Source organism: Falco biarmicus, chromosome 11 (genome assembly GCF_023638135.1).
Source record: "Falco biarmicus isolate bFalBia1 chromosome 11, bFalBia1.pri, whole genome shotgun sequence".
Classification (NCBI taxonomy): Eukaryota; Metazoa; Chordata; class Aves; order Falconiformes; family Falconidae; genus Falco; species Falco biarmicus.
Genome location: NC_079298.1, coordinates 31,188,147 through 31,202,716, shown reverse-complemented (window position 1 = coordinate 31,202,716; position 14,570 = coordinate 31,188,147). Strand labels below are relative to the sequence as shown.

The following is a 14,570-nucleotide window of genomic DNA, read 5'->3' as shown; positions in this document are numbered from 1 at the left end:
CTCTCCATTTCATAGATTTATTTAGGTGGCAGAAAATCTAAAAGGGCCAGAAACCTATATTTGTTTTGGAGCCCACTCTTCTAAGTGATATTCTCATCAGTGAAGCATACCCTGTAGCTCAAAACCGTATATTGTGATTGTAAACAAGTATTTCAGATCTATTTGTGTTATGCATCTTTAAGTTGTCATATTCTTAAATATGTCAGAAAAAAATTTCTGCAGCAGCTGACTTGATAAGCAGTTAATGAGGTAGTAGCATAAACATGGGCAGTTGATACCAACAAGTTTGGCAACAAGTTTCTTCTAGGTAACAAGCCTTTCTCTTCTAAATTAAATAGGATGCAGCACTTTTTCATATCCCACTTTAAGAACCTGTCTATGTTAAAATGAACACGTTGACATTGAAATCATTGATATTTTGTATTTACTAAACAACTATTTATTGCTTTGCATGGAGCTGTTTTGTAAGGTGCAAGTTTACAAAGACTAAAACTAAACTTTTTCAGAAACCACATCTGATCAAAGTGACATTGAAGGACGAATCAGGGCCCTGAAAGATGAACTACGGAAAAGGAAGTCTGTGGTTTACCAGCTGAAAAAGGAACAGAAAAAGAGACAAAAGGAGAGACTGAAGGCCCAGGAAGCCAGTTTGATCAAACAACTGGAGGTTAGAAACAGTAGGAAGAAGGGCAAAGTAAAAGACTGTTAGCCTTGGATAGATCATTATAGTATGGATGGTATTGGCAGAATATTGTATCAACAGCTGTGACAGACACATTACTGTGATATAAGTGTGACTGTGTTCTGGCTATTTAATTGTTTTCAATAATGAACCAGAGCCTTGAGGCATAAATGCCATTCCCCTTTAAAATGTATATCTTTAATGGGCTACTAGTAGCATTCAGGGGTCTTATCTATGTTTATAGGCATCAGTATCCTAGCTTGGATGAAAGAATGATGCTTATGTAATTTGTTTTTGAAAGTAAATTATTAAAATTTCTAGGATTCACAACTGTAGAGCTTTAGGAAGTTAAATAGATGGCTTTACAGAGAAACCAAGTGTATCCTTTATTCATTTAATGGTTTGGATTGCTGGATTGTAGTTGTGGTTTAGCAGACTAACAGCCGTAATTGTTTTACATGTGCAGTCGTATGATGAGTTTATCAAGAAGACTGAAGCAGAGCTGAGCCAAGATCTGGAGGCATCACCAACAGCCAAACCTCAGATTAAAACTCCATCCTCAGCTGCTGCTGAAAAACCAAAGATCAAGGCACCACCGCTCCATAGGTAACTGGGATGTCTTCTTCTTTTTTACATTATTCTGAAACTGTGATGAATGCTGTTTTAGCGGGGACCATGAGTGCAAGGAAAGTTGGTAAGTGCTCTTCCTTCAAGCACTGGACAGTGGCAGTATCCTGTTGACCTATTCGCTGGTCTCGCCAGACCCAAAACAGGTACAGTGTACTGTCCTTGTAGGCATACGCATCTCACTTTTGTCCTGCCCAGCCTTTCAGGTCCCGTTTTCAAGTTCTTTCTGAACAATCGTTTTCAGTTGTGCAAGAATTGTGCCAAATGGTTGTATGGATTGCAGACGTAAATGAATTTTTTTCCCCATTTTGGTCACTCATGCGTGCCACAGTGTGAGGCAAACCATTCAGCTTTGCAACTTAAATCTGGTTTAGATCTCAGGTTTTAAAAGGTGGAGAATTTCTACACTCCAGTGTATTTTGAAGTGTTTCCTTTTCTCCAGCAGATGGTGCGATTTTAGTGCATTCAAGTAAAAAAAAAAAGGTTTCTTCTTATTCTTTTTTTCTTTTTTTCTTTTTTTTTTTGGTTTCAAAAAAGGCTAAAGTTTGATTAGTCTTTTAAAAAATTAGTTTCCTGGACTTGCCAAAGCCTCCCCTCTGTCCCCATTCCTATTTTCTAAGGTCACGGTATGTTGACCAACTGCTTATGTTATCATTCATGTGGTATTATAATTATAGAGGCTTGTATTTCTATTTTTATTTACTAAAAAAAAAAAAAAACAACAAAGAAAACCCCAATATACTCTGGTTTAACCATGATTCATGCAATTTGATTTTTCAAATTTAGGCCTGAGACAGCTAAAAACTGGAAATCACTGGCTGAATCAGAGCGATCCAGAGCATCTTTGGAATCCATTTCAGAACATGCAGGTATGTAACTGGAAGATTCTGTACTACAGGTTAAAATCATGAAGTCTGACTGTTTTAAAATTCTTTAATTTTTACCTTCTTGATTCAAGAAGAGGTTTTAAGAGATGGTGCAGACTTTTATCTGTAATGATCAAGCTATTTTTTTTGCTATTTTTATTTAGTAGGCTTCTTCTTTTGCTGTTTCTTGTATATTCAGTGTTTAGTTTTACCCTTGCTGAGGTTTGTGTGAAACCCAAGTTAAGTGACAGCTTTTTTTCTCCCTTCTATTTTTTATTCTTTTTTCACTTGAAGAAAGTAAGAAAACCAGAAATCATGAAGAATTTAGGAACAGGGGTGGTTTTCTTTAGATACTTTTCAATATTACGCTGTTGATCATTGTCTATTCATTATCTGCACTTCTATTCTTGGTTACATTTGCGGCTTGCAAACAAATAACTTGCCTTGGGCTTAGTATTTTATGGTGTTATGAAATACTGGTACAAGGAACAGAATTGGAAGGAAAGTGTTAGCACCCTGGAACTGTGTGAATGTTGCTTGTGTTCATAGGACAGCTAGATATACATGTTTCCAAGGCACCAGTTTGTATCTTCTTTTAGCATAGAAACCTTGAGGTTAGTTTTGTTGCCTGTGGTTGCAGTTTTCAATAAAACAACGCAGGCTGTACGATCTGCTATAATTCACTGTTTATTTTCCTTCAAGATGCTGTATCATCAAGGACTGAGGAATCTGTGCCTGTGCACACCAAGAAGGTGGCTGTGACAGATATTCATGCTTCTGGAACATCTTCCTCGGTTTTGATGTCACCGAGAAGTTCCAGAGCAGAATCTGGTGATTCCTTAGATAATGTACCTTCATCATCTCTTTTCAAAGATGTGAAAGACATCAGCAGAATATCCCATGGGTCAATGAACAATGTGGCAAATGCATCCAGTGATGAGGCTGCCTTCAGTCATAAATCTGAGATACAGGAAGACTTGGAATACATAAAGTCAGAGGAATATGAGATTGAAGGTTCTCATGTTAAACCTTTGGAGAGTTCTGATGTCTTGTTGACATTAGATAAAGAGCAGGAGAGCTCACAGGACTTCCTTCCAAAGAAAGTCCTCTGTTCGGAAGACAAGCACTCTCAGAAGGAACTGTTTGGTTTGGCTGTGGAAAGTCTTGATGGTACAGAAGAAATCTTAGAACACAGACTGGTAGATAAAGAAGCCGTAAGTGGCCCAAGTGTAGAAGAGTCTTCTCGCAAGCTCAGCAGATCTGCAGAGGAGAAAGGTTACCTGCTTTCAGAACAACCCTTTAGTCAGAAAGAGCCATCATACCTTGAAGACTTTGAAGGATCCTCCTCCAGAAAACGGGCATCAATTGAAGAAACGTTTCCTGGGGAGCATTACAAAGATGACTTCGAAGCATCTCTTCTCTCCCCTAATGGGGAGTCACTGAGAGAGTGGTCGCAGCACACACAGACCAGCAGAAGTAGATCCACCAGCCTCGGCAGTGATGGCGAAATCAGTGAATGCCTCAGCAACAGGTCTCTCTCTCTCTCTGGCAGCATGCATTCAGAGAGGTTATTAGAACTTAAGTCCCCAACAGAACTTATAAAAAACACTGAACGCAGAGATGTGGAGCAAGAACAGTCCCCTGCTGGATCACCACTGTGGGCCTCTGTTTTGGTCATGGAAGAAACAGATAGTTTGTTGAATTTCAACATTGGTGATAGAGTACTTGTGAGTAAAGTCCAACCTGGAACATTGCGATTCAAGGGTCTGACTAAATTTGCCAAAGGATTTTGGGCTGGCGTGGAGTTGGATAAACCTGAAGGGAACAATAATGGAACTTATGATGGTATTAAATATTTTGATTGCAAAGAAAAGCATGGTATTTTTGCTCCTCCTCAAAAAATCTCTCACATTACAGGAAGTATTGATAGCCATTTAGACACAAACAAGGATGAAGACTCATTGTTCGATGATAGACTGGAGAAGCAACACAAAGCAGAGCAGAAAGACAGAGGGAGTTCCAAACCTGGCAAAGAGGATGAAAGCCAGGGCAGAGATGCAGCAGAGAACTATCCCCAGGATAAAGCTCCTGCAGACACAGCTGTTTCAGAAGCCTCAGCTGAAGAGAGGGTTGATGAGGAGTTGTCTTCTAAAGCAAACAGCATAAAGGAGACTTGTGTAGCTACTGAATCATTTGCCCAAGAACAGTCAGTGGTGGATTATCTGAAGCATGCTGTAAAAGAGGAGACCAGCCTTGCTTCTCGCACTCCTAGTGTTGTGGATGAGATTTCCACTGTTCAGTTGGATGACGTCCCAGATTTCCTTTCTGAAAAACTGGAGAAGCAGAAGACACTGGGAGAAGAGTGTGCTGAAAAATTAGATGATCTCTCTCCTGGAGTTGTGGAGAAGCCTGCAACACCACTTCTGGATTTGCTGACAAAAGAAAAGAACCAGTTAGAAGCACAGCTTAGACTACCGCTTAGAGAGGAAGAAAAGTCAAAAGACCAACTGGAAAAAGTCAGTTTGCTGACAGACAGTCTACTTAGAGATTTTGTGAAAGACACAGTTAATCAGTTACAGCATATAAAGAAGGTCAGGAATGAGAAAATCCAGCTCAGCAACCAGGAGCTCTGTGATGTGAAGGAGGATTCCAGTCCCCCATGCCAGCACGTAGAAAAGCAGATTCCTGACGGACTGAATAACTTTTTTCTGAGTTGCAATTTGGAAGATGAAAGAGAAGAACTCTCCTCTCCAGACATGTGTCCCAGACCAGTAAGTAGCAAACCGATGTTAAGAGTTGATTGTTCCTTTGACTGATGATGATTGAATCTGAGGAATGCTGTGTGGCACCAGTTTGTTTTTTCCCAAGTTCTGTTGAGTGATGTGGAGATTGCCTGTACGTATGTCTTACATGTTTGTTCTTGTGTATCCCAGGTCATGGATCGTTTTGATAGCCCTACAGGCTGAAAGTTGCGTTTTGGCACATGAAAGTGAAAAATACTTCTTTTAGGTTGCATTCTGCTTACATGTTCAATTTGTATTTAAGCCTTACCTTCATTTTTTATTTTAAAAACGGCAAAATCCAGTAGGCTGTAAACTTACCTCTGTCTATTTTTGATACGAAATAATCGTCCTCAAACATAATTAGTTGCTATGGATGTCATTAAGTTGTCAGGGTGTTCTATCCACTGAACTAATATATCGTGAGTAGTAGAAGTTCAAGCTTCCTCAGAACAGCCATTAATGATACAGGTACAGGACATGGCCTTTCTGCTGAAGATCCCAGTAAACCTGTCTGCTTTGCCATTGATCTCAGTATATTATCATCACAGAAAACTTCAGCCCATTTCACCAGTAATAGCACCACTCAGTCACTAAAACAGCCATCGCCTGCTAAAAGCTTTTAAGCACTTGATTTAGATCTGAGACTGCTGGTAAGTGAAGTGAAAAGCTGTATGTCATATTATCAGTTTTTAAACCACTCAGCCTTTCATAAACAGTTAAACAGTAGACAGGCAGTAGGCAGGAGGCAGAGTCTTTTAAGCTCTGTAGGAACACTCTGAAAGCATTCATCGGGAGTGATAGAAACCTCAAGTATTTGAATCAAAACGTTTCTAATTTCACTGTGGGCTCTTTACAATTTTTCTGAGTGTTTGTGCATGTATTGCCAATTACATCAGTAGAGCATTCTAAAATCTGAGTTGGACAATGGTGTGATGCCACTTTTGTATTTACTCTGTGGCTCTTAATTCACAGGAGAGTCCAGTGTTTGGTGCCAGTGGTCAGGAAGAGCTTGCCAAGAGACTGGCAGAGCTGGAGCTCAATCAGGAGTTCCTGAGTGTGCTGGGAGATGACCAGGACTGGTTTGATGAGGACTATGGTCTGAGTTCCCGTAAGGTCCAGCAGAAGCAAGCTGAGGAGCCAGCAGTGCTGCCCAAGGTGGAACCGCAGAAAGTGCCAACAAAGCCATGTGAGGAGCCTTTGGCGGTCCCTCATACTGCGGTGGAGGTGGAAGGTATGGTGCATGCAGCAGCTGAGGAACTCTGGAAACTGAAAGAACTGGGTCGTGATCTGCAAAGTTTCAACCTTCATACAGATCTTAGCAGTACTCTTAAAGAGCAGGACACAGACACGATAAACAAGCAGGTTTATAAAAAGGTACAGTCTTCAGGCATTTTGTTCTTGCACTTTGAATGTTTACCATGAACAACAGAAGCCTTAAGTTTTACTTCTTTCTTTGTTAAGGTGGTATTTGATTTGACAAGAGAGATCTTCGGGGAGATCTTTGCTGAGGATCCTAATCTAAATCAGCCTATTTGGATGAAACCGTGTAGGATCGCATCTGCTTACTTTCGCCGAGTAAAAGATCCAAATGATCTGGATGAAATCAAGGTAGGAAGATACCTTTGTTGTGCAGGAGAAGTGAGATGAAAAATATTGTACTGGCACTTGCCTGGGTGTTAAATGATCAGAACAGGTGTATCCAGCAAGAGATGAGTTGGGAAGAGAAATGAGATTACTAACCTGAAAGGGAGTTTGTCAAAATGGTCTTTTTTACTCAACAGGTTGCCCTCCCTGTCCTTTTGGCTGGTACTGGTTGCTTTTAAACCTTAGTCCTCTACGCAGAACTGCCAGGATGACCTTGATCTTATAAAATTGGTATGCTGACAGACTGCTGCTTTAGCAGATTTCAGTGGAACTCGGTACGAGTATATTGGCATAGATCCATAGGTTCCATGGTAGGGTTGGGCCAAATGGGATGAGCTGGATTTTGTACTCAGACACACTTGTGCCAGCCTCACTGAGGACAGAGTTGCCCAGAGGGACCCACAATTTGACAGGTGAGGGCATTATATTTGGCAAGCCAGAGGAGGTCTCTGTTACTGGTGCTAGTGCTGAAGAAAGGACAAAATGCCAAAAGTTAGAGCCTGACTGGACCTAGGTGAAACTTGCAGTGCTGGACATTTGGAAGGAAACTGTCTGCCTGAAAGCGTTCAACAAAGAACCTCCCATACAGCTCATCAGGAAACAGATGAAGATTCCCACCTGTACTGTTTCTTCTGAAACTGGTGGGAGGGTTGACTGTATTTTTTATTAACCCACTGAAGATACAGCATGTTAACTGTTGAGAAAAGACGGAAATAGTGTCTAGATCACTGTGTTGACAAGATTTTCAGCAGCGTGTGGCAGGGGAGAGCAGGGACGCAGGACAAGGACACCAAACTCCAACCCCGCTTTTCTTTAATAGGGTCCCATAAAATGAATTCTTCTGTTTGCTGTACTGTTTTGATTGAAAGTTTCTGTTCTCAAGATTGTTACAGCAGTGGGTATCTTTCCCCACCCCACTTCTGGATTCAGTAATTGTTTTGCCTGTGTAATGCTGCCTCAAAGACTTTCACTGTAGCTTTCATGCATACACCAAATGTCTCTTGGCTAAACAGAAGGCTGTTACGCATTCTATAATGTGATGTTTTAGGGTAGGTACTTTGTGCATACATTTTATTTCTTAGCTCAAATGTGATAAATCTCACCTTTACTGTTCTGTAGAGCTTCATTGCAGCTGAAGTACTGAAGTTGTTCAGCCTGAGAAAGGAGCCTAATCACAAAACAGATTGGCAGAAGATGATGAAATTTGGGCGGAAGAAACGAGACCGAGTGGATCATATACTGGTCAGTGGATGAAAATAAACAATCATGTCAGATCCTGTCCATCAGACTGAACTGTGATATATGATTCTATTTTTCAGTATTCGATCATGCTGTTTAATGAGTAAAAGTGCACATGAGAGCTTGATAGAAGGTGTTTAATTTTAGAGAGCACCCTGTTGACAAAAAGAGAAGTTGAGTGCCAGTGAAGTGAGGCAATTTGAGCGAATTCACTGTTCATGCCTACTGATTTGACTGGACTATAAATTTGCCCACTCCCAAAAGTTTAAAGCATGAATTTACAGAAGGAAACACTGAAATATTTGGCTGAAAGAGGAAATGTTTTCTTTGGGAAGGGAATAGGTTTTTCCTTTTACTTTAATTTGAAATGTTTTTATTTTGAAGTAGTATTGTTTAATTGGAGACAGTAATATTCAGAACTTAATAGCCCAGATTGCTAACCAGATTCAACCAAAAGGTTGCAGAAGTCATTGGGTTAGAACAGCAAAGACTCTGAAAAGACAGTATGGGACAGGATAGTCACTAGTACAAGGTAACTGGTCTGGCAGACGGTACCCACAGCCGAGCTTTTCCTCTAGTGCTTTACGTGAACTAGTGAATGCAGCTGCGACTGGGGCAAAGGCAGTTCAGTATTAAAACTGCAAAATAGAGCATGTCTGGCTGTGTACTAGTTTTTGAAAGTTACTTGTTGGCTTGTATTGCAGGATGATTAACATCTTTATTGGCTATAATGATAGTGAAGGTTCTTCTTGGGAATATGAGTTGTCATTAACACCGTGCTTCACTTAATTATACCTGAAATTGATTCCACACACGCGCACATATAAGTAACTTCGAGTCATGGGTCGTGTGGTCTTTTAATTGCCCATCAGTGGAAGGTTTCCAATGCAGGCTTTTTCCCAGGGGTTTAATTGTGTGTAAATAGAATATCTATGCATAGGACCTCCTGTATGTCTGGGATATGGAGGCTGTTAAAGCATGAACAAAAAAGTCTTATGTTTAGATCCCTGAGAGAATAGCACAACTATTATGTCTGTGTACCAATATCCTAATTTCTTTGAACCATGCTTGGAAAGAAAGATCCCTGACTGGAAAAAAATTGTTCTAGTTGAAGGCATCCAAAGTGCTTTAGGTGGAACATATTTGAAGTTCAGACGATCTGATCTGCAATTTACATGCAGACCCAGACATCAAAGATTAATGGAGCTCTGACAAGTTTGGCTTAATAAATAATGTGTTTAATTTTATTTTGTTCTCACAAGAATATGGTAATAAAATTTTAGCCAAAGGCTGGGAATAACTCTGTGAAGGTTGCAGCATGCCATGCTTTAGGAATAAGGCAGTCTCAGTGGCATTGCTAACAAATTTATACTGTAATGTGAGACACTATCAGAGAAACTTCTAACTAAAAACCTAAGGGAGATAGCATTCAATTTCTTTAACCTTTGCTTTATTAAAATCTCTATAAAACATGAAGTATCTGGATAGCTTTCTCTGTCTCCTAGTCAGCCTCCAACTTCTGTTAAGGTTGTGAGTTCTGTGGTAATGCAAATCCAAGGTCCTAAGTGGATATACAGGTCTGTGCAAGATCTGCCATCTAACCTAGTAACTCACGGTGTAGCCCTAAACTGAGAGGTCAGGTTTGGAATTTTCCAAATTTTGGTAAAAGTATATTCAAGTTGTACAACACAGCAATTTCCTGAAAGAGAAATGAAGACTTTTTTTGGTAGGTTTAGGTGCTGTAGATGCTTCTTTAGAAATCACAATCAAAAATGCTTTGTTCGAGTTTTTGTGAAGATTCAGCCAACACACACCTCTTGCAGTGTGCAGGGGGTGTCATGTGGGTACGTGCGTGAGCTGATTGATTCTCTGCATTCTTTTGCTGCTTACAAAGACTGTTAAAGTAAAACATGATCTTTTTAAAATGAGTAAACATTCTTAGGCTTCTGTTATTTGGATGTAAACCTTGAACACAGATCCTTCCCATTTTCTTCATTTCCCCTTCAGTTAAAACTAACCTTTTGAAGGCAAACATCCTTTAATAGTTTTCTGTTGAGACAACTTTGTATTTTTAGTGGCTTCAGTGAGAGTACTGACACATCTGACTGTCCAATACTCTGACCCAGGAGCTAAGCATGACTTTATTTCTTCTGAAGGCACAGAAGCAAATGCCAGGCTATTCTACCCAGCTTACTCTCTCCTTGATTATTTCTGGATGCATCCTTCTGGGATTATCATACTAAACCCAATTCCCAGTGATTCTTGTCTCCACCAAAGGTTCAGCCTTGTAGGGAAGGAGCCACGGCAGTAGGAGCAGCCTGCGCTGCATGGGTGCTCTCTGTCATGCTGGGTCCTGTGGGTAACTGCAGTCAGCTGTCTCACCTGCTGGGATTTAAGGAGAGAACGGGAATGGGTTAGTCCTTTGCCTCCTTGGTCTGCATTGATCTTTGTTGATTCACCCAGTCACTGCATCTAGTTGCATTTCCACTTTTGTCTGTGCTTCCCAGCATTGACACTAATATAGTTAGCCATGGTTTTCCGCCAGTGGGGAAACCCCATCTTCTTCTCCTCCTTTTTTGCAGCACTGTTAACTTTGAGCAGGCATCTCTGTCCTCAGAAAGCATTTGTATTGGGATTTCTTAAGAGATTTCTGATCTGCTGGATAGTTGCCCCAGTTATTAACATTCACAGCAAATCTTGGCTTTCAGTAAGCAAGTACGGGAGATTCACATTTATAAAAAGCTGCTTTGTTTAAAGACAGGGTAAAGGAATATTTAGGTGTTTTCTTTCTTCTTATGTCCCTTGGTGTTGCCACCTTTATCACATGTATACAGTCTGTCCTTTGTGGGAAAATCTCCAATGTACAGGTAGGCTGAGGTGCTGCATTTCAGTACATCAGGGCTGCCTGCACCTTTCAAACCTTTCAAAACCTCTTTTTAAGCTACAGCCAGAACCCTCCTATCTCCTTATTTAAGTTCGGGTGCTAACAATAGACTGTTTCCACTACTTTTTTTTTTTTTTTTCCCTTTTTTCCCACTTGGGCCTCCAGCCAGAACTCCCTGTGCTCATCTGTGTGCATGAGGCTAGAACAAACTCTGCCATTGCTTTCCTTGCCACCCCCTCTTCTCTTTTATCTAGAACTTGAGTAAAGCAAAGCTCCCGTGATACTGCCAGACCTATGTGTTTAGTTTTCACACCTGAGAAGCCTGCCAACAGAGTGCTGAAAAGTACTTGATCTTCTGACCTGTTGACTTAACAGCTAGAATGTTTCTCTCCGTGCAGAAACTCTGCAACAAAGAAAAACTGTTCCTATCAAGCTGGCTTCATCAGAAAGCCCACTTCAATGGCACCAGAGATCTGAACCCAAGGGGAGCATAACAGTAAGAAGAGAATCAAAGCCTGTTTGTGTGCGGAGTCGTGCGTCTTAAGATTTCCAGGCGCTCAGAGCGAAGGGCTGTGACAGTGCACCTGCCTGCATATCTCTTACCGATGTTTTTCCAAGGCGCTAGTTTCTATCTGGATTTTTATTCTTTTCAGTCTCCCAGATGATCTGGTGACTCCTTAAATGTAGTTTATTTTGCAGATATTCATGGATTTGGATGGGAACCTCCAGAAAACAAAACTTACTCTCTAAAGTTTCCTTCAGATTGTAATTTTTTTAATTGTTGTTTTTGGGTATCATGACATTTATTGGATGGCCAGCAGGTTCACACTACCTTGTTATATCCTGATTTTTCTTTTGTGTGCATGCCCCCTTCTTTCTTCCTGTGTTAAAAAAAAAAAATATGCATACAGAAAAAAGCACACAGAAAAAAATCATACCTCACAGCCTTCTGCATTGTGTCACTATTTATCTTTTCCTGTAGCATGAAATTCAGTTTCATTAAAACAGTTCTTGTCCTGATTTTGCCCAAATGCAGTTTCCCTCTGGTACAGAGAACTTACTTCCTGATATCAAATATGTGTGTGAAATTTTACTTTTGCCATGAGAATGGGCAAGAACTTAAATTCTGTGTGTGTCCTGAGGACAGTGTAAAGCCCACTTCCATGAAAGCCACGATAGTTGCTGAACATAAGCAAACTGTCTCCGTTGCTTACAAGCAGTTTGTGGTAATACAACAAATGGATCAAACCTTTCCCAGACAAAGGAGTGCAACTGCCTTGGCTCGGATATCTGCAGCAAGGGCTGCAAAGCAGTACGGCAGTTTCCACGTGTGTTCTGAATATATTACAAACAACACTTGCCTGCAGCTGCAGCTTGCACATTTTCTGAGTTTTACAAAAGTATGCTCAAGGAAGTCCTCCTAATGCCAACGGAAATTGTGCACTGTGCCTCTGAGAAAGAGGGGAATGATAGAGGCAAGAGAAAATTAATAACTGATACTGGTTTTCTTTCTTCATCTTTCTGCTGCTATTTAACATCCAGCCTGGATCAAGTTACCTTCTCCTCTCCTGTTTACTTGCACTTCTTTATACCACGTACCTCTTTTTCCTCCTGGAACACAGTAAAGGAACTGGCCCATCACGTTGTTCCAGGTGAGACAGAATAAACAGCAGCTTATTAGTGTGGATCTGGATATTGGGGGTTGTTTAAGGGCCAGTTTGATCAGAGCTTTTAATCTGCTTGATTATTTTACTCTCTTGCTTCCCCCCAACCCCAATGTTAGGTTCACTAGGTGTCGACTTGGCTTCCCAGCAGCAAGGTCGCTGCTGGCCTGGGAGGGTCACGCAGAAAATGGCATCAGCTGGTATTGTGCAGCTGCTCCTGGTTACTAGTCTTGGACATCATTGATCAAGGTCCCCGGGCATCCCTCACCCAGTGTTTTGTCTTCACCCACCTTCTTCCTTTCCAGATTATTCCCTCCAGCCAGGATCTTAACCTTCTCCCTCTAGGCCCCATGTTTACTTTCCCAGACCACTTCTGCTTTTTGGGAACCCTGTTTTATTGGCACCACCTCTTCTTTTCATACCCTTGTCTCTTGCTTTTCCTCACCTAAATAGTCTGTGATGCAGACACACAACACATGATGGGCCTCGAAATCAGTGCTTTTATCTTATGCCTCTTTATTGATGGGTTTATCAAAATTTACAACCAGGTTGCAGGCAGCACACTTCTGCTTGAGAGTTCAGAAGTCTGTTTCAGACGTTCACCCCACACACAGACTTACACCCAGTTACCAGCTGCTTGCTAGCATTCAATTTAAATTATTTTTCACCTACAAAACTGGTTCAAAGTTTGATTGCCAATATTGCGGCTTCTTCCTTATTAGTAAGAAGCATAATGAAACCATTAACGCCTCATCTTTGACAGCTGTATGGGAAAAGAGGGCTGTGCCAAAGAGGACTGCTTGGTGTGGTAGCACAGGGCTTTGTAAGCATGGAATGTGACCTTTCCAAAGCTGTTTGCAGGATGAGATCCCTGCCCCTCTCCCCAAGCTCTCTTAAGGGAGGGAGAAAGGAGCTGTCAGACTGAAACCCTACGTATAACTGAGGCCTTATGAATGGCTACAAACCCCGAAGCCGTGCCGGTTCCCTGGGGTTCCCGCAGCAGCCTGTTCTTGGGCTTCACACTGTGTTTGAGTTATTGAATTATCATTATGCCACAGAAGCTGTCATCTTCAAGAGAGACAAGTTTCTGGGCAGTTCAGCTTCAGGCGAAAGGGAGGAAGAGAGGGGACTGGGGCTATAGCTCTTCTACTCTCTTTAGATAACAACACTATTACATATTGATACTGCATTGGTGGATTTTCAGTGTGGTTTAACCTTGTTTTAGCAGTGTCTAGCTGTCTGGCCCACTTGTCTAAGTGGACACTGTAGATGTGTATTGAGTTCAGTGTAGGATTTATGGTCAGAACTTTCTGTTGAAGCTGAGCAGAGAAAGAGTTTTCAACAGGTTTTCTTTGTTATTTTAAATATGAGCGATGCTTGCACCCACTCCTCCTTTTCTCAAAAGCTTGAGCTTTGTTAGGATGTGTCTGTAATACTGAAATGGTCACTAAAACAAATTCTAATAAGCTTAATCGGAGATGTTCGTTTTGGAGAGACTGTTGGTAAGACTTGATTTGCTGAATGAAATTATATATTTCTGTCTGTTACTAAAACACCTATTTGCCAGCGACAAGCAAAACATGATTTTGCTTGTCAACAGTTTAGGAATAGAGGGAAATAAATACTCTTGAGTTATGCTTGTGGATGTAATGGTACAAAATTCCATTTGTAGTAATGCAGTCAAATCCAATGAAGCATGGAGTATTCTCTGCGAATGAGTGTAATACTATCATTCAACACTTGCCGGTGTTTTGTCTTCCTATACTGAACTGGAGAAGTTAGTAATTTCCTTTAGATTTTCTAATTCTTATTCAAATAAACGGAACAGCAGTATAGTCTTTTCTTTTTCTCCTTCCCCTGTTCAAGGCTTTTGCATGATTTCTGCCCAGTTTAAGCTGCATGGAATCAGCTTCTTGCAAATACATAATTTGGGACTTTTTAAATGGAGCTTCTGCTCTTGGCCAAGGGTATCCCATTAGCTGAGTTCTTTCATGTGTAACACTTGTGCAGTAATATGAAATCCTTTAAAATGGATACTACGGTGAAAGGTGGAAAACACTCAAACAGTGAACATTTAGCCTGGTTCAAATAGATTGGTGTTCATTTTGCTATTCCAAGCGTTTCCTGTAATCTCTTACAAAGACAGATAGGTTGTTGGCAGATGCACGCTGTTCTGGACTC

At 40.9% G+C, this 14,570-nt stretch overlaps 1 protein-coding gene across 8 annotated transcripts in view; it reads left to right on the top strand.

Annotated features, from left to right (window-relative positions):
• The window catches only part of CEP350 (centrosomal protein 350), a 76,484-nt gene that overhangs the window by 57,735 nt on the left and 4,179 nt on the right, over positions 1 to 14,570 (top strand). For all 8 annotated transcript variants that reach the window (XM_056356341.1, XM_056356338.1, XM_056356340.1 and 5 more), the window contains 7 exons: positions 507 to 667; positions 1,149 to 1,288; positions 2,096 to 2,178; positions 2,878 to 4,946; positions 5,931 to 6,332; positions 6,420 to 6,566; positions 7,722 to 7,844. In XM_056356341.1, coding sequence (XP_056212316.1) covers positions 507 to 667; positions 1,149 to 1,288; positions 2,096 to 2,178; positions 2,878 to 4,946; positions 5,931 to 6,332; positions 6,420 to 6,566; positions 7,722 to 7,844 — 3,125 coding nt within the window. The remainder of the gene's footprint in view (positions 1 to 506; positions 668 to 1,148; positions 1,289 to 2,095; positions 2,179 to 2,877; positions 4,947 to 5,930; positions 6,333 to 6,419; positions 6,567 to 7,721; positions 7,845 to 14,570) is intronic.